The 19127-nt window shown below is 40.5% G+C and overlaps 1 protein-coding gene across 11 annotated transcripts in view; it reads right to left on the reverse strand.

The window, feature by feature from the left end:
- Positions 1-19127, reverse strand: part of MCTP2 (multiple C2 and transmembrane domain containing 2) — a 312542-nt gene that overhangs the window by 168500 nt on the left and 124915 nt on the right. For 10 of the 11 annotated variants that reach the window (XR_010317359.1, XR_010317360.1, XM_064267069.1 and 7 more), the window contains 3 exons: positions 17279-17314; positions 4034-4198; positions 1756-1886 (listed from right to left, as the gene is read on the reverse strand). Coding sequence is in view for 9 of the 11 variants with exons in the window: in XM_064267069.1 (XP_064123139.1) it covers positions 1756-1886; positions 4034-4198; positions 17279-17314 (332 nt within the window). In the remaining 2 variants the exon portion in view is untranslated. Of the gene's footprint in view, positions 1-1755; positions 1887-4033; positions 4199-17278; positions 17315-19127 lie in introns of those variants that run through there. The other variant, XM_023553059.2, reaches the window with a different exon arrangement.

The following is a 19127-nucleotide window of genomic DNA, read 5'->3' on the forward strand; positions in this document are numbered from 1 at the left end:
TTTGCGTTTGTGTGTGTGTGTGCTTACTATTTCCACACAACAATTGGAGATAGTTACTAGCATTGGGTACATGAGAGTCAAGTTTGTTAAACTTTCTGCAACGTGCCAGACAGCCCCAAGCAACACGATGCCTCAGCTGAGAAATGGCTAGAATATTCCAAGAGCACCAAACTCCCCACCCATCTGTCTCTGTGGGACAGCATGATCATGAATAGCTAATGCTCTGCATGCCAGGCACTGTGCTAAGTACTTTGCATTGATAAAAGCACTGCACTAGATATTGGGTGAGCTGCTTCTAATTCCACTTCTGCCTCCAAACTCTTCACTGCTAGAAAAACAAGTCACCTCCCTAAGCCTCTGCATTTCCTCATTTGCAAAATGAAAGGGTTATACTCGATGAACGGCTTTCCATCTTTCATTATCAGTACTAATACTATTTCCTCAAAAGGAATTTTGCGTGAATCCCAATGTTGAAAAAATAAATAAAAAACATTGCCGTCGAGTTAATTCCAACTCACAGGGACCCTATGTGGCACAGGCAAAATTGAGGTGCTCTGGCTGCAGGGTTCACTCTCCCCAGGGGGTGACCCCATGGCATCTCCTTCAACCCAGGTCCCAGAGAACATGGTTAGAAAAAGACTAGAGTAGCAGCTGTTGAGATCCCTCCAAGCACTTATGTTCTAAATTTAAGATGTGGGTACAAATTATATGCATATGGCATAAACAAAAGGCAGGGGCTTGGTGGAAAAAATCTGGTCTTTAAAAATAGATTGAATCCTGACTCCCACTCGCTGTTCCTCTGTCTGGGGCTAAGTCATCTGTAAACCTCTTGAGTTCCATTTCCTCATCTATAAAATGAGAATAAAGCCACTAACTCTCAGGGCTGTTCTAAGGAGCAGAGATGGCATGAGCTTCCTTGGGCATCACCACAGCGCACGTGCTACTCTCGTGTTTAATTTGTTCACCACAACCCTACAAGGTAGCTATAATACTCACATTATTGTTACTTGTACTTGGGGAGTCCCTGGGTGGTACAAACAGTTAACGAGCTCTGCTGCTAACTGAAAGTTTGGAGGTTCGAGTCCACCCAGAGGCACCTCAGGAGAAAGGCCTGGTGACCTAGTCGCAGAAAACGAGTCGTTGAAAACCCTACGGAAGACAGTTCCTCTCCGACACAGATGGGGTCTCCGTGAGGGGGAGTTGGCTCTATAGCAACTGGTTTTTTAGTTTATATGTGGGTAAGTCCCTCAATTAAAATGGGGGAATCCAAAGTTAAGAAAAGAGATTTGGTGTCAATAGATTTCATTACGGTATGCCACAAAATTCATCAAAGATCTTGAAAAGTCGCCCTCATTTGGACACCTAGCCCAATATTCCTGCTAAATTGTATGCTATCTTACTAAGCAGCCAAACTAAAATTAAAAGGATATCGATAGTTTACATAAGCACTTCCCAGAGCCTGAGATGGGACATTACCCTTCTTTAGAGGATTCCTCCTGCATAGCAATTTCTTCTGGTTTAATCAATACCAAATGATATTTAACAATAAATTTTTTTCAATTAAATTAAAAAAGAAAAAAAAAAAAACTTTCCCCCAGTTAGGATCGGCCATCCTACTTTCTGACGGCTCCTTGGGTGCGGATGGCAGGTTCTACTCTAAGCACAGACAGATAAAGACCTTTTCCCCAAAGCAGCCCCATGCAAAGACAAGCTGCGCACACGTTGCCCGCTGTGAAGAAAGCAGAGCAGACTCACGTGCCCAGACGCTCCTCGCGCTTTTTGCTGTCCTTTTCCCACACTTCAATGTCCAAAATGCCCATCCTGTCAGAGAAGTAGTGAAAGTCAAACTGTTCCCGCCACTGGGGATTTGCACTCTTACACAGTGTCTAGAAAACATGCAGTTATAATATTTATTTTCTTAAAACGTTAGTCATCGCTACAGCAGCTACACATTCATTTCATTTCTAAAACTCTAAGGGGGAGTCAGATGATATACCACACCCCTCATAACTTACACTTTTCTTTTTGGAAAGAAAGGGGTTTCCGAATGTTCTGGAATTTTCAAAACATCACTACTCTTTAGCTGTCCCCTAGATTCAATAATTTATCTTTCCAAGTTAGAAGGCATACTGCTACCTCACAAGAAACCATATATCAATAGACATATTACAGTGATTCTTTCCTACCAAAGATAACCCGAATTGGTCAATCAAAGGCACATAACATTTTTATTGGCATATTCATTCAATGCTGACTTAAGAACTATATAAATTAACAGTTTAGGGTCTTAATTAACATCTGCCAGATGCGTTAAATGAGAAACCCATAACATGTACACTGCCGCCTATTTTTAAACCTGAGATCACTGAATCCCATTACTACTTGGGGAGGGAGACTAGGCAATTCCATCATAGCCACACCTAAATATTAACAAGTGTGGCTTGAAACTTTCACAAGTCTTTCTGTGTTCTCTGAGAGTTATTTCAAACTGCTTATGTGTCTGGTTCATCGGCAGACTACTCATTTTTACCTCATTTCAACAGAGATTCAACTTGGGAATAAAAATGTGAACAAAAACATTGGTCATTCTGTGTCAGGCTCTAAGGTCACAGCATCAACTGTGAAATCCTACCACCACCTCTGCCCGCACGGGAAAAACACTAACAACGCAGACCTCAGGGGTAGCCAATGTCACATGGAACAATATAGGCTGTTTTTACATAGAAACTGGGGTGGAGGGAGTGGGTAAGAACCCTATTAGACCACAAATTAAATGCGGTACTCCCCAAAAGGGAACACAGCAGATATTGGACTAATTCTATACTTGACCCTAGTCCAAGGGGCTAAATGTGCTTAGCGATGAATAATTTTTCTATAAATCTTTCACCTGACCCTCGCTGGCTTGAAGAATCTTAGTGCAGAGATATGGTGGTTACTATGGTTATACTCACTATGAGGTACGGTCTGAAACTACCTGGTTAAAATAATTACCTAATACTTCCAGTGTAACTCACCCTCCATTTTTCATATTTCTTATAAACTATTTTTCACTGCGTGTTTCCATTCTCTGCCCCTTTGCGCTGGAGTAAATGAAGTCTAATATTTGATATAGCACTGAAAAACGTGCAGCCGAGAAGACCTCTTGCCTCCCGGAATCACTTTCTAACTTCTCTGCATCTGTTATATCCCCTAGTCCGCAAAGCCCCAGCTGCAAATAGCCTCTGGTCTATTTTCAAATCTTCCACTGCTTTCTTTTTCTATGTGGCTTTTGGCAAGCGATTTAAATTTCAAGTACCCCAGCTCCCTCAATCCATAAAACATAGGAAATATCCCTGTTTGACAGTTACGTAAAACTAATTAATTACCATGGTTTGGAGACTAGGGTTTTTGAAATAAAAACCCCACCAAATGACTAAGAATAAAAATTAACTGGAATTTGGATTGGCAGAAGACGACGACCAATTTTTAAAGAGAATTAAAAATGACTTTACTTTTATTCAAAATAAATCACCTTTAATACTTTATTAAAAGAAAAAATCACAGCAAAACCCAGCAGCACTAAATATCTATTTTTAATGTTAATAGTAGCAAATAAGAGAAACCAAAAGGTACATCATTTTGAAAATGCTTCTAGCTGTCTCAAATATTTTAATCCAAATATAATATACTATTTCATTTTTGTAGGATTTTGAAAACATTTAGCCATCCTTCTTCTCCTACGGTCTTTGAAACATAGTTTACTTTTTTACAAAGTTTAAGTGCACCATATGGTCAAATCCATTATTTAATAAGCTTTCTTGAACTCTGAGTTACTGGGTTAAAATAAATTATACTGAGCCATCAAAACAATACTCATATTAATTGACTGTGTGTACTTATTTATTTTGCTTTCTGGGACACTCCTAAATATAGTCAGGAAGGTTAAAAATAAGTTACTTCAATTCTCGTGAAGTTTAGAGTGGGAAAGCATTTTTTTTTTTAATTCTTTTATTCTTAAAGATATTGTTCTCCTTACAGAATTGACAGAACTTACCTTACTTTTATACCTCTGATCTCCCAGTTTTAACTGAACAAACATTTCTGTCATGCTTCCTCCTGAGACATTCTTCCCTTCCAACAAAGTTATACTTATAATCCCGTTCCACAGTTGGTTCTTTCTCAAGGACTCTGAGAGCCGAAGGTTGCGTATCAAAGAGGACTAAAGCAAAAAATAAAGATGCCATATAAACTTGCTGACAATTCTTGAGTGTGACTTTGGGGATCAGAGGAGTTCCAGCTTTCGATATTTGATTTTAAATATTACTCCCTGCCTGGTGAAAAGTGTTATTCTTCATTGGTTTTGCAGACCTGCAATCACAACTATGTGATTCCCTGCTCAAGCTGTGGGCTTATAACGAGAGAGTGAAGGATGGATACGAGCAATGCTTGCATTTGGCAGTGGCCTGTCCTCCCACTGAGATGAGCTCTTTGGTAAGAATTCTGAAACTGGGTCTTTGGCTATTTTAATAGGAGGAGAGAAAGAAAAGCCTTCTGGGGAACAGAGATAGAAGAACAAGGTATTGATCTGTCAGAAAACAAAATACCTCCAGGCACTTAGAGATGATGGCTTTGAACGGATCCCTCAAGTTTGAATCTGTCCCCACATCCCATTATTCCTTTGCTTCTACTAAAATGTCCAACACCACCGTGAGATCCACAACTCCAGGTACTGCCTGCCATCAGCGGCTTTGCAGATCTGGGAGGGGAGTGTAAAAAGTGCTTCTCACTCAGCTGGAACTGGAAGGGGCTTCAGGATCTCTTAACATGGTTTGGTTTTTTGTTTTGTTTTGTTTTTCCTTTTCTAAATTATATTACTCACACACACTCACACACCTTAAACAGAATATAGAAAAAGGCAAACATCACCTATTATTAAATTATAAAGAGGATGGTTGTTGCCTCTAGTTGCCATCAAGTCGATTCTGACTCCTGGTGATCCCCTGTTTGCAGAGCAGAAGTGTGCTCCCCAGCGTTTTCACTACAGAGGACAGACACTGTTTTTATTGTCCACTGTGTGAATTTGCAAACAGGTACGGAGAGGAATATAATAAATCTGTATGCACTATTCAAAACTTTGCCAATTCTTGTTTCATCTATCCCTTTGCTATTGCTGAACGTTTCAAAGCAAAATCCATATTTGATTTTACATAACAACCTGCAGGATTCCACTCAACAAAATTAACAGCATCAAATACTCAGCCCATACGTAGATTTCCCTGACAGAGTCAATAATGTCTTTTTTATAGTTAGTCAGTTCGAACAAGGCTCCCCGCTTGACCCACACGTCGCATTTAGTTGGCCAGGTTCGTTTCCATCCTCCATTCAGTCAGTAAAGTGGCACAAGCACTGACTTCTTTATTTGAAGGAGAAATAAGTGGGCTGAAGAATGTAAATGGCATTGAGGATCATAGTAAAGCCATGAATTTCTAACACTATATATTCATTCCTGTCATCCGCTCAATATATCTTCGAGATCATTTAGACACCAATTTGCTTGGACACCAGTTAGTCACAATTTATCACAACAAATGGCATGTCAGTACCATATTAATTATATTCCAGCTTACCTCATCCAGCACACATCACTTTGTCACTCTTGATAAATGTTTCAACAATGACACACCAGGTATTTTGTTGGTAATTTTATAACAACCTTAAACAATATACATTTAAGGAAATGTATACTCCCAAAGGAAACCCTGGTGGTGTAGTGGTTAAATGCTATGGCTGCTAACCAAGACGCTGGCAGTTCAAATCTGCCGGATGCTCCTTGGAAACTCTATGGGGCAGTTCTACTCTGTCCTATAGGGTTGCTATGAGTGGAAATCAACTCGACGGCAGTGGGTTTGCTTTGGGTTACAGCCCCAAGCTGCATATCTGTATTGCTTTTCCCTTGGAACACACACACACACACACACACACAAAGGTACTGGAGGTGTTGATACTGAGCAGAGAGGGCAGGTGGGGAATGGATTAATAAAACAAAAATAAATGAACAAATAAATTAGCCTCTCTTACAGTGAACACGAACAATTCTTAATTCCTCTTTGCAGTAGGGTTTTGAATAGGATATATTCAATAATGAAGGCTTATGAAATAGTTCAAAGTAGGTGATTTTATTTTTCTTAAAAACAACACAAACCTTCAGGAAACATATGCGCACATTTATTCTACATGTATATATTTATATACATGTGTAGAGACGTAGATGTATTTAAAACATTCGCTAGCTTATTAGGCACATAGGCTGAAAATGTCTATCTTTAAAAAGAAAATTAGATTTTGATTCATATCTCCTGCTGCAATTCTTTTTTTTTTATTTTTTATATTCTTCTTCTTAAAGTTTGACTTGCAGACCAAAAAGCTAAAACATGACCTATCCCATGGCCATGCTTCAAAGTTCCGACAGATATATTCCTCCCTAAACACTGCAACTATTTCAAAATCCTTTTTATAAAAAAGGGAGTAATGTCCACAAGGGATCAAAGGGCATTCTACAGTCTGGCAACTGCCTAAGAAAAATGGCAGCGCTTCCATGAAATATGCCCTAAAATAATTTTGTGGCTTGGTATGTCCTAATTTCAAATTGGATGTTTATCTTGGAAAGGCTTCTATCTAACTTGTCCATAAAACAGCCCCACTTAGCTCTATGAGCTCTGTGAAAATGGAATCTAAAGCTGGTTATTAAGGGGGCTTAGAGATGGGTTCCATATGGCAGAACAGCATGGGAGGGCAGGCAGAGGCCTATATCAGGCGCGGCTTGGCTGGAACTCCTGATCTATCCACGGACACTCGTTGCATTACACCATGACATCTGGATTATTGCTTGTAATGTCCCTGGGAAATATCCACTTTCCATCAAAGCCTTTATCTATCTCAATCGGACTTTGAACATTTTAGTATTTAACGCAGTCATGTTTGATGTAATGGGCTTGCTCTTTGCCGTCCAAGATTTTTTTCCCAACTAAAGACAGGGTGGGAGAAGAGAAATATTTATTGCACAGATAGGAAAGAACACAAGACCTTTATTCTACTTATTTCACCCTAAATACCTCTATAAAACACACTATCAAGTTATTTCCAAAATAAAATTTCATCTGCAAGGACCATATTCTGTATTGTGTGTGTTAAAGAAGTTTCTCAATCATGCTAACATTTTGCTTCCACCCTTGAGGCTTGTAATGAGGCTTAAGCACAGCAAGTCTGTGGTTGGGGCAGGGGCTGGGCCATGACGTGTGAGCTCTGATGCAGAGTTGGGCTCTCAAAATCTTTTGTGCTCTCTTCCAACACTTCCTTTCTCTCCACAATAAATCGACTCATCTGCACTCACTCAGTTAGCTGAATAGCTCAAGTGTTCATGTTGGTGCCTGAGTCTATAAGTGAAATTTGTCATCTTAATGCAACCTGGAATGTGAAAGGAGAGAAGGAAATGACCTATCAAAGGGGAAGCCCACTCCACCTGAGCAGAAACAAACACCAGGAGAGAGCGCAAAGCTTCTGGGTCCTGACCCTAATTTCTCAGCAGACATAACAGGTAAAATATAGCACATGAGGGTTTTGTTATTTTTCTCCTTCTTCCCAAAGGATCGGAAACTTTGACTATCTCTATGTGGATTCATTCATATTCTCGCTTGTCTTTAGGCCCCCAGCCCACCAAATCCACACTCATTCTCCTATACAGAACAAGCAACTTTGGTCTGGAGCGCACACATATTAGTTATTAACAGTGAACACAGGCGTAGTGTTTTGCTTAGAAACACACCCACTTTCGCCAAAATGAAACAGCTTCAAAAACATCCATTCACGTCTGGGTTCTGACAATTCCATAGAGAAAGGAGGAAGGGAAGAGAGAGAGTGAGGCTGAAGATAAAGAGAGGAACTTTGTTGGTGGTGGTGGTGGTGCCGTCAAGTTGATTTTCAACTTACAGCAACCCATGTGAGATAGTACAACTGCCCTATAGGGTTTTCTAGGCTATAATCTGTACAGGTGCAGACTGCCAGGTCTTTCTCCTGCAGAGTGGTTAGGTGGGTTTGAACTGCCAGCCAAATCCTTAACCATTGCGCAACCAGGGCTCCTTATAGAGGAGCTTTAGCACGCTTCAGAAAGGTGGAGAATCTTCTGAAGTTTTTATCTAGGTACAGACTCTCAAAAAAGTGAATCAACCATCGCTTCTGGGACGTAGAAAGTCAACTACAGCTTAGGGACATGGATTATTTGAGGAGTATGGCCAAGAGGCATGATGGGAAGATGCTGATATGGAGGCCAGCAGCCCTTTTCCTTGGCGTGGCTGCAAAGGGAAACCCAGGGATGAGGGAGATGTCAGCTCAGCGCCTCTGATCTGTCCTGAGCCAGAAACAGTGGCAGGAAGGGCAGAAGTAAAGGAAGTGCCCGAGAGGAGGGCACGGAACCTCAGGGTCTGGGGCCATGGCCTGCAGACATCATAAGCGACGTTACATTCAGCTGTGCCACACTTCAAAAATGACCATGCTGACCCTTTAAAAAAAAAAAAAAAAGTTGCTGTCAAGTCAATTCTGACTCATAGCGACCCTATGTGTATCAGAGTGGAACTGTATTCCATAAGGTTCTTAATGGCTGATTTCTTGAAAGTAGATGGCTGGATTTTTCTTCCAAGGCACCTCTGGGTAGACTCGAACTTTCAACCTTTCAGATAGAGGTCAAGTGTATTGACCATTTGCACCTCTCAGGGACTCCATGCTGAAGAAGACCCCATTGTAATTATCCAAAGTACTCTCTTGGGTGTAATGAAATGGGGAGGGGGTACAGAAAGTTGAAGAAAGGAATTGGTAAGTATTAGTGCCAAATACTCTACAAGTACTTTCTATATTATCTCAATTACTCAAATATAAAAATATAATTGTTCCAACGTTGCCAGTACATCCCATTTTGACTCTGTTCAATTCCTTTTCCTAAGTCACATGAGAAACAAACACAATGGAAACAAACCCATGAGATGAATTCACTAATTTTTTTCAAAAAATGAATAGTAAAGCAAGATTCTAACTATGTTGACCATGGCTTTGAAAAGCTAAGGGAGAATATTCAGTCTAGAAAGGGTTTCACCGAAATAGTCAAGCTTTTTAAACATGTGGAACAACTGCTCCTTGTCAACAGCTTTTATGGTAATGGCATGAAAAGACCCACATATCCAGGGGACAGGTTCCCCAAAACCGCACTATTCAGCAGCTTCTTTATATCATCTCAAGAGTCTACAGTTATAAATTCTCCTAGAACTACACATGAATCCTTGCATTAGGACATAAAGAAAACCTTTTAAATTCCCCACATGGTACATGTACATGGAAGATGAAATTTATGTTTGTGGATGAAAATCTATCACGGTCACATGGATATGAATAATCTGTGTGTACAAAGATATTAGCTATAAAAGTTTTATATTGAATTTAGTATTTTTAAGTGATAAGGGGCTGTCATCACTCAATTATTGTCCTTAAAAATAGAAAGTATATTAGGAAAAGATAAAAAAGAGATAAAGTCTATAAATCCCAGTGGCTCTCAGGACCAGGAAAAGTCTTGCTTCTGATATATTTCTGACTATCAAAAACTAGGGCCACATGATTCAACAAGATTTTCTTTTTGCCCTGGCCTCTAGGCAGCCCAAGGTTAACTGTTGTGCTGAGATGCTGTAATATTTATTATCTGGTGTGTCTTGCTTCACTTGCCTCATCTCATTGGTCTTCACTTCTGGATTCCATCTTTCCATGTCCCCCCTTCACCTAAAATACTTCAAGAGCACCCCCATCCATGGCTAGGACTATATCAGTTACCTCTGAGTCAACTCTGACTTATGGCAACCCCACGTGTGGCAGAGTGAAACTGAGCTGCATAGGGTTTTCAGTGGCTGATTTTTTGGAATTATATCGTGAAGCCTTTTTCTCGAGGCACCTCTGGGTGGACTTGAACCTCCAGTCTTTCAGAAAGTATCTGGGTGAATTAACTGTTTGTACCACTCAGGGACTTCTGAACTGGGACTAGGGGGGAGCAAGTGAGGCATCCAGGGTAAAAAATGTAGAGAGGCACTCACTATCAGGCTCACGCATTGCAGGTTTGGCACCAGTGCGTGGGCACCGCCTTACATTCTGCATCCTGGGCACCTCACTTGCCTCACCCCAATCCAGTCCTGCTCTCAATACCTATGAGTTAGCTGCCCCAGCTACAGGCTTACAAGATCTGCCTTTCCTTACATCTCTAGCTTTGCCTCTTGCTTTTCCCAGAACCCCACCTCATACGCTAGTCCATACCAGTAGTTCTCAAACTTGAATGTGTATCAGAGCCCTCGGAGGGCTTGTCAAGAGATTGCTGGGCCCCACTTTCCAAGTTTGGTTCAGGAGGTCTGAGGTGATGTTGATGCTGCTGGTCCAGGAGCCCCACTTTGAAAACCATTGCTTTATGTCAATTAGTTTGAAGATTCTCCCGTGTACCATATGACTTTATACTGCCATGTCTCAATGCATTTCCTCCTCCTCCTCCTGTGTGGTAAGACTCACTTCAGTCTTCTTTCTCCAAAAGCCTCACTGATGCCCACATCCAGCCCACCCCACCTGCCTACGATGCCAGCGTAAAGGTCTCACTGCATCCTCTGAATATCCTATCCCTCGACTTCCCATCTCTTCTGTGGCTCATCCGTTATGATGGCTAGCTCTAATTCATCTCTGCGTTCCAAGGGTGGTTCATACCCATCGCCCTCGAGTTGAATCTGACTCATAATGACCCTATGGGACAGAGTAGAACTGCCCTACAGAGTTTCCAAGGGTGTAAATCTTTACAGAAGGAGACTGCCACATCTTTCTCTCCCATTAAATAGCTGGTGGGTTTGAACCATGACCTTTCCATTAGTACCCAAGGGCTTAACCACTGCATCATCAGGACTCTTCCAAGGATGTTACTCCTAACAAAATACCAGGTGTTCAATGAGAGGATTTTGGACAAAATTGAGTCTAATCTCTCCGTGATGAGGGAAGATTTGATTAAAAATCAGAATGGCAATGACTTGGTCCTTGTAGCCTGGAGCACATATGAGCTGTGAAGATTATAATAGATTTCTGACTTTGCAATTCATCAGTCATTTCAGTTTAACAAAGAAAATAAAAAGGTAAATGGTGTTACTATGGGTGGGCATTTGAGTGCAGTTAAGAATGTGTGAAAATGAGAAAGACCAAAACAAATTAAAAACCAACAGCATTCTATTAAGTGGGAAAGACTGTTAATCTTTGTTCCAGCCATAACATTCTGTCTTTAGTTCATCAATCAGACAATACCTACTCTTTCAAAAAGGCTTTTGCATGTACTGCGTCCCGGGCCTACCCAGAAATAAGGGAGGTGAGCTAATTTTGAGAAAGAGGTACAGTGAGAACGGACATTTTTCTGAGCGGTGAGAAGTATTCATTCCATGTGAGTAGCTCCTTCTCACCTCAAAACTGTACAACTAGACAAACCAAGCATCAGAACTGCTGATTCTCACCTGTGTTCTTGTTCATCACAGAGCAGCTTACTATAGATAGATAGCTAGATGGATGGATGGGCAGGTGGGTGGTTTGGTGGAAAGAAGGGAGGGAGTGAGGGAAGGAGGAAGAAGGAGAGATAAAGATGGAAGGACTGGAGGGAAGTGGAGGGAGGGGGAAATGGAAGGAGGAAGAAAGAGAGATAAAGATAGAAGGAGGGGAGGGGGAAGGAAGGAAAGAAAGAAAGGAAGAAAAGAAGGAAGGAGGGGAGGGAGGGAGGAAGGGATAAAGGAAGGAAAGAGAGATAAAGAAGAAGGGAGGGAGGGAAGGGAAATGAGGAAGGGAGGGAGGAAGGAAAGGAAGGAAGAAAGAGGGAGGGAGGGAGGAAGGAAAGAAGAAAGGAAGGAGGGAGGGAGGAGGGAAGGAAGGAAGAAAAGAATGAGGAAGGAACCAAGGAAGGAAGCAAGGAAGGGGGAGGGAGGGAGGGAGGGAGGGAGGGAGGGAGGGAGGGATGGAGGGAGGGAGGGAGGGAGGAAGGGAAGAAGAAAGGAAGGAGGGAGAGAGGAAGTAAGGAGGGAAGGAAGAATGAAAAGAATGAGGAAGGAAGGGAGGGAGAGAGGGAGAGAGGAAGAAAGAAGGAAGGAAGGAAGGAAGGAAGGAAGGAAGGAAGGAAGGAAGGAAGGAAGGAAGGAAGGAAGGAAGGAAGGAAGAAAAGAATGAAGAAGGAAGGAAGGAGAGAAAGAAGGAAAGAAAAAATTCTGACTCATAGCGACCCTACAGGACAGAGGAGAACTGCTCCATAGGGTTTCCAAGGAGCGGTTGGTGGATTTGAACTGCCGACCTTTTGGTTAGCAGCCAAATTCTTAACCACTACTTCACCAGGGTCCCTAAATAGATAGCTAGAGCTCCTTTCCAAATTCTTTGATTGTCCTTTTTCAATTTAAGTTCTGCTACATCCAACAAGCCTTAGGGAAAGATACCTGCCATGGAGCTAAGTAAGTTAAAAATCATGCTTTCAAACCACCAGAGTGTTCAAGCCCTTAGTAAAAGTAGCACACCTCCAAACGTGCTGTCTACAAGGTACATAGTTCTGCAAAGAGTAAAGTAAACCCATCTTGCCACAGTACATAGAAGCAAAATTAATACTGTCAATCTGTATGACTGAGTCAAAGACTAAAGCATAGCCACAATAATCTGCCAAGGGTTCCCATATCTCACTTAGCTGGCCAGGCAGCTGGGCCACAGAGACAGCCACCACAGGAACAAGAGGGCAGAGGAGAAGTCAGAACTGACAGGAAGTATCCATCACCCCACGGTGGAGCGCATGCTCCAGAAAACACTCATAAGACCCAGTCAGCTCCCTGACAAAGGGGGCTACAGTGGGACAAGGAGTCTGAGGTCGGCACTTCAAACAGCCAACATGGAAAAGCAGCAGAAAGAAGGGGGTGCTGGTCCCTGCAATAGGACAGCTCTCATGGTTTGAGACCCACCTTGCAGTCAATTTGCCCAATCCTCTCAGTGGACTGAAAAAAAATGGCAGGGAAACCACTGGTAATCCTGCCACCTGGCTAACAGGTGCACCATCTTTTAAATCCATAAAAACAACTTCCCGAAGCCAAACTTTTCTAGCATTTCACCCTTCTGAAAGGTTGTCTGCCTACATTAAGTCCCAGATTTCAGAGAGGCAGAAAAAGAGGGACAGACAGAGCAAAAGGAAAGAAGAGAAAAAAGGAGAAAGAGAACAAGGGTATAACCTAGATTTAAGCGGAAATTTCATCATGTAACTCAACATTCTTAGAAAGTAATGCATTATAAAAAGTGTTCATAAAGCCAAAAGCAAGGGTTTAGCTCCTGTATTTTGGATCAGAACCCAATGGAAAAGAAAATTCCCTCCACATATTAAAACACAGGGACTATAATACAGAAGACTGGTTTTAAAGGTGAGGGAAGTGCTGCGAAGTCACACAGAGAATACTGAGGAAACCAAAAGGTGAGTGATGGTAGGAAGCTTCTAACACCCACAGGCTATAGCAAGGCTCAGCAACCTTTTTCGGCAAAGGCCCAGATACTAGGTATTTTAGGCTTTGTGAGCCATAACCCAGTGCCATCAAGTCGATTCCGACTCATAGCAACCCTATAAGGTTTCCGCTACCACTACGCAGCTCTGCCATTGTCAGCTATAGAGAATACCTGCAAAAAGGGGTGTTCCAATAAAACTTTACAGAAACAGACCTAAGGCTGGATTTTGCCCTCAGGCCAACATTTGCTGACCCTGGGCTAAAGAAAGGAGTCTCTGGGTGGTTCAAATAGTTAAGTACTCGAAACCATTCAGAGACACCTTGGAAGAAAGCCCTGGAGATCTATTTCTGAAAGATCACATCCACTGAACACCCTGTGGAGCACAGTTCTACTCTGAAACACATGGTGCTGTCATGAGTTGGATTGACTTGATGTCAATTGGTATATATATGCGTGTGGGTGTGTGTATGTTTTTGGCGGGGGGGGAGTTGGAAGGGCAAAAAGAGGAGGCCCAGCAGTCAGGGTCACCTGGAAGAAGCTAGAAGCACAGCAGGCCTGGCTAATGAATGACAAAGCATGCAGCCCATGCCTAAGGCCCCACCTGAGGCAGAGACGAAGGGCAGAAATACTCTGGTTTCTCTCTGCCTCCTGACTTCCAATGTCTTACCAATGCCTCTCATTGCACAAAGCCAAACTAGATGCCAGCAGACAGAGGTGCCTGGGCAATGTGCCCAGCAGAGGTCATCCTCTGCCCCAATAGAGATGACAGGGAGAAAAGGAGACGAGGCCAAACAGGCCAGAAATTGACACACAGGTGGAAATGTTTCCTACTGAGAAAAAAAAAGTTACACTTGCATAGGCCACGTCTCTTACCTTAGATAATTGACATATAAATGCATAAAATAATGGGTGAAAACAGGGGCTATGTTAGATTATATACCAATCATATTAGATATATGTGTCTGCATGAGCATGCATGTATGTGTGTGTACGTGCATGTGTGTGTCCACATACCCATGCACACGTACATGTGAAGTTTCTGAGTACAATCGGTGACTTCTCAATTCCATTTCTAATCAGTTTCCCTCCCCATTAGACTACTTCCTATAAGAGAAGATAAGAAAGTCAAAACCCATTGCTGTTGAATCGATTACAACTCATAACTACCCAACGAGAGGGAGCAGAATTGCCCTATAGGGTTTCCAGGGCTGTAATTTTTACAGAAGTAGAATGCCACATCTTTCTCCCATACAGCGCCTGGTGGGTTCGAACTGCTGACGTTTCAGTTAGCAGCCAAGTGCTTAACCACTGGACCACCAGGACTCCTTATAAGAGAAGACATTACTGGTGAATTTTCTATCTCTATAAGTGTTATATTAAAAAGAAGTAAGAAATGGAAACCAAATCCATTCCCACAGAAGGTTATGCATAGTAACCATATAAAGAGAACTGGGTATCTTATCCCAGCCCTATTAAATCAGGTCCTCAATTCTCAAGAACGCTCATCAGAATATAAACAAAGGCTCTGGGATGAAACCTAAGCCTATTTTTAAAGGCATACTCTGTGCATTTTATGTTAAAATCCAGAGTTGAAAAGTAAGGAACCAGCTTAGAAACAGTTCACAAAACCTCTGCTATTCACGAATCCTTTGGACGATGCACATTATAAACTTACAGGGTTAAGAAGGAATTATCAAAATAAAGTTATATTATCATAAGAATAAAATTGAGGTGAAAAAGTCAATGATATTTTACAGGTAGTATAAGTACTTGGGACTGGTAAAATTTTGAATACTTACAGCTAAATAATCTTTACATCAAGCTTCTGTTAAATAATTTCTCAAAAATATAGAAATCCCCAAAAGAGGAGCTTATATTTTAATTATACCAAAAGTTGGGTTGCCCAGGGTATTTTGCTGACTTTTATAGCATTTTAATCACAGGATGTACAGATCTCCCATGTCATCGTGCTCAAAAGTCAAATTACAAGTTATCTCACTTTTCTCTACAAAACTGCAAACTCCAAGAAGCAAAAAGTCAATATGAAACTCTTCAACCATATATAAATTGCATCTCCCAAATAAGACCATGAGTACTTTTCAACGAGCTTCATTCATCTAAGGTTTTACTAAACATATGTCCTTGGTCTGGGCATATATTAAGTCCTTGAATGCAGTATACTGAAGTCAAAGTTCTAGGAACTACCATGATTAGGGGAAAAAAAAGACAAGCTCAGTGCTAAGACAAACTCTGCTATATATATATATATATATATATATATATATCATCATGCTACTCCCCAGTATCCTCTGTTCTCTTCATATTTTTGATATCTTTATCCAGGCCGTCAACATTTTTTCTATTCCTCTTCATTCCTTTAGCCATTCTTCCATAACCTCTCTTGTCCTCCCTAGACTCCAATATTCCCCAAGCTCACAATTTTTCTTTCTAGCCTTTATGTTCTTCCACAAACTGCCAGTCCTGTTCCACAGCCCAAAGCCCCCTAACTAAAGATGGTTATTGATGTACAGTACCAGGGTTTTAGTGCAGCAGAAGAATCAATAAATGAGAAAATACTGCTTTGTCAGGTTTCACCAAAGCATTCTGGGAAACTTTACTGCTTTGGATGGTTACAGAAGCTCTTAATACAGAAGAGGGAGAGGCCAGGCTCCTTTCTGTGCGAGAAGTGATGTTCTTCTACCCTCTAGTGACTACAAGAGAATAAAGCAAAAGTTGGAGGGATTTTTGAGACATCTTCACATTATTATTTACAGTCTCTTCACTTTCTTTCAAAAAAGAACTGGTCCTGGGAACCAAGTGAACTGGTAGGATAACAAAGTATCTCATCATAGTTGTGTTTAATGCATTCAAAATACAAAGGATATATATTTAAGAGTCAGAACTGAAGGTTCTTTAAATTTCACAAAGCAAAGTTTATCAAGTTTGACTTTCTTCCTAAGTGACTAACGCTCGTCAGTTTAAAAAATTTTCTCTGCCCCTTTGCCTATCTCTCTCTCCTTCCCTCTCTCACATACACACACACCACCACCACCACCATTCAGAAACTGAGCTAGATAAACAGCCTGAAATCTTACACCAGCTAATAGGAATTGTTTTTCATTTGTTATTTCTCTTTAAAAAGTAGCAAAAACCAGGTGTCGCCAAGGTGATTGTGACTCATGGGGACCCCAAGTGCAGAACTTCTAAAATAAGGTATACACACTTTTTTGGTTTTGTTTGTTTAAAGGTAGCAACAGTATAAAAAGTCACCAGTAGTTCATGAAGAAATCTTTGAAGAAACTCACCTTAAAAAGTAATAACTGGGTTTTTCAGAAGATACAAAAGACATTTGAATGTATACCACGTATTCATCTCAATCAATCTTTTACTTGTCCCCATAACACTAAAGCTAGCTTCTATCTACTGTTAAATAACTTCCTAAAGGAGTAAATCTAACTGCGCTACCCTCTAAATATTACAAGCTTAATGAAGCGTAACATTCTAACATGACCAGTACATATAAAATGTCACCCCCAAAACAAGTCTAAGTTTAAACATCTGGACTATGCCTTTATTAAATAAAATTTAAAAAGTTAAGTTGTTACCCTCTTATTTGTAACAGCAGGAAAGAATGCTGTTACATCAAAAAGTTCAGCAATATCAATCATGTTTACATGTGTGATTGCTACAAAGATGAACGTTTTACCCACTGATCTAAAGAAAGAACAAGTCTACTTACCTTGCTGGCACTTAACCACTTCCGATTTGACCAACGCTAAGGATTGTGGTCCATTGAATGGCGAAAAATGGCAAAATAAAAGAGAAAGAAATAGAGTCGTTAACAACATAATTATATTATTATAACAGACTGTGGAGACTACACTCAAATGACTAAGGCCCAAGATGCCAGGTTACAAAGAAAGCACATTTGAGTAAAAAACAGAAGGAAAAAAAAGTTAGAAAAATCAAATTTACAAGGTTGCGTTACAACATTTTCTCACAGTATCCTTTTTTTTTTATCCCATAATGGAAAGGCAAGGACACATGAATACTGTTTGAGCCTTTGAAGTATATTTGTTTTTTAATTACATTAAAACACCATAATATTGTGTTTCCAACAAGTGCAAAGGCAGATTTCTCCTACTTGAAATATTCAGACAATATTATGAAAATATTTAAGACATTCATGGACAGTATTAGTTCATGTCAAGGTTTCCAGTTTGAGATAGAAGGAAAAAAAAATCTGCTTATTTTTACTGATTAAACATAAATATTTAAAATAATAAGAAAAATCTGAGTCATTCCTGCATAAATTAAGAAAAACAGCTAATACAGTATTGAGTAAAGGAAGAAAAAAAAATTTTTTTTTCTAACAGCTAGAAACTTCAGCACTGTTCTCTTTTGAGCTCTCATTTGTCATGCTAGTGCTGCTGAATTTCCTCTACAATTAAAATTTTCTCCCAGTAAAATTCTCTCATTATTCCCATCCCCATCCAATCCTGAAAAGCTTTACCCTGGCTGGTTAACCAGATAAGTGGTTGTTAAAACTTGGATAAACTCTGGAGATTATAACTCAGTTCTAAATCTAATCAAGCAGACCACATTTACTATTGTGCTGAAGGAAAAAAAATACCTTTAGGTAAACCATCTATCCACTTTGCCTATACGTCTTCCCAATACATTAGAAACCAGAAAATAAATAGCCTTCCAAGGAAATCCACTTACATTCGAGCAACCAGCAACTAGAAACGTTGGTACAGAAATGATGCGAAAATACTCTTTATTAAAAACACGGAAATTTTGAGTTAAACGTTCAACATAGAGTCATAGGTACCACAACCTAGGTATTAAAATTGGTTCTTTTTGTACTTTTCCAACCACATAGTGACAAATATTTTCACCCAACCCGACCACCAATTATTCGTATGGGTACTCAGGGCTGCTTGAGGCCCTTTGACATAAAATATCCTTTGACTTTTATGACAATTATAAAAGATAAACCAAATAGATGAGGAAATAAATGTAAAATGACTATTAAAGTTTATTACAATTCTATGAGCGAATATGTGTCGAGTGTCTACCTCGTGCCAAGCACCATATCTGATTACCTCAATCTGCACAACCCTGTGAAGCAGATACTGTAGTTTCATTTCATATATGAGGAAACTGTGGCTGAGACACGCTAAGTAACTCTGCATTTGACTGGGTTGCTTACGTTCTGGAAGCTACAAAGTAGAGCTGGGACTCAAACCCAGGCAGTGTTTTAACAGAGTCCACAGTTCTAACCACAATACAAATAGCAGGTTTATCTGGCTTCCATTGGCCAGTGCTTTTCCTACTAACTACACCAGGCTTCATCTATTTAAATCCCTGGACATGGGGGTAAATTCAGATATTTCATACCTATTAAGATTTCCATCTACTTGATTGATTCTAAAGTATAGAACCCATACCTCAAGGATAATGGATAGAAAAATGGGCACAAAACTGAGGCTTGAAATTGAAATCTCTCCATCATACTTTAAATCAAAATGGAAATTTACAAACAAATTATTCCCTAGCAAATCAACGACTGCCCTGCAATCCTG

The sequence above is a fragment of the Loxodonta africana genome, chromosome 13 (assembly GCF_030014295.1).
Source record: "Loxodonta africana isolate mLoxAfr1 chromosome 13, mLoxAfr1.hap2, whole genome shotgun sequence".
Taxonomy (NCBI): Eukaryota; Metazoa; Chordata; class Mammalia; order Proboscidea; family Elephantidae; genus Loxodonta; species Loxodonta africana.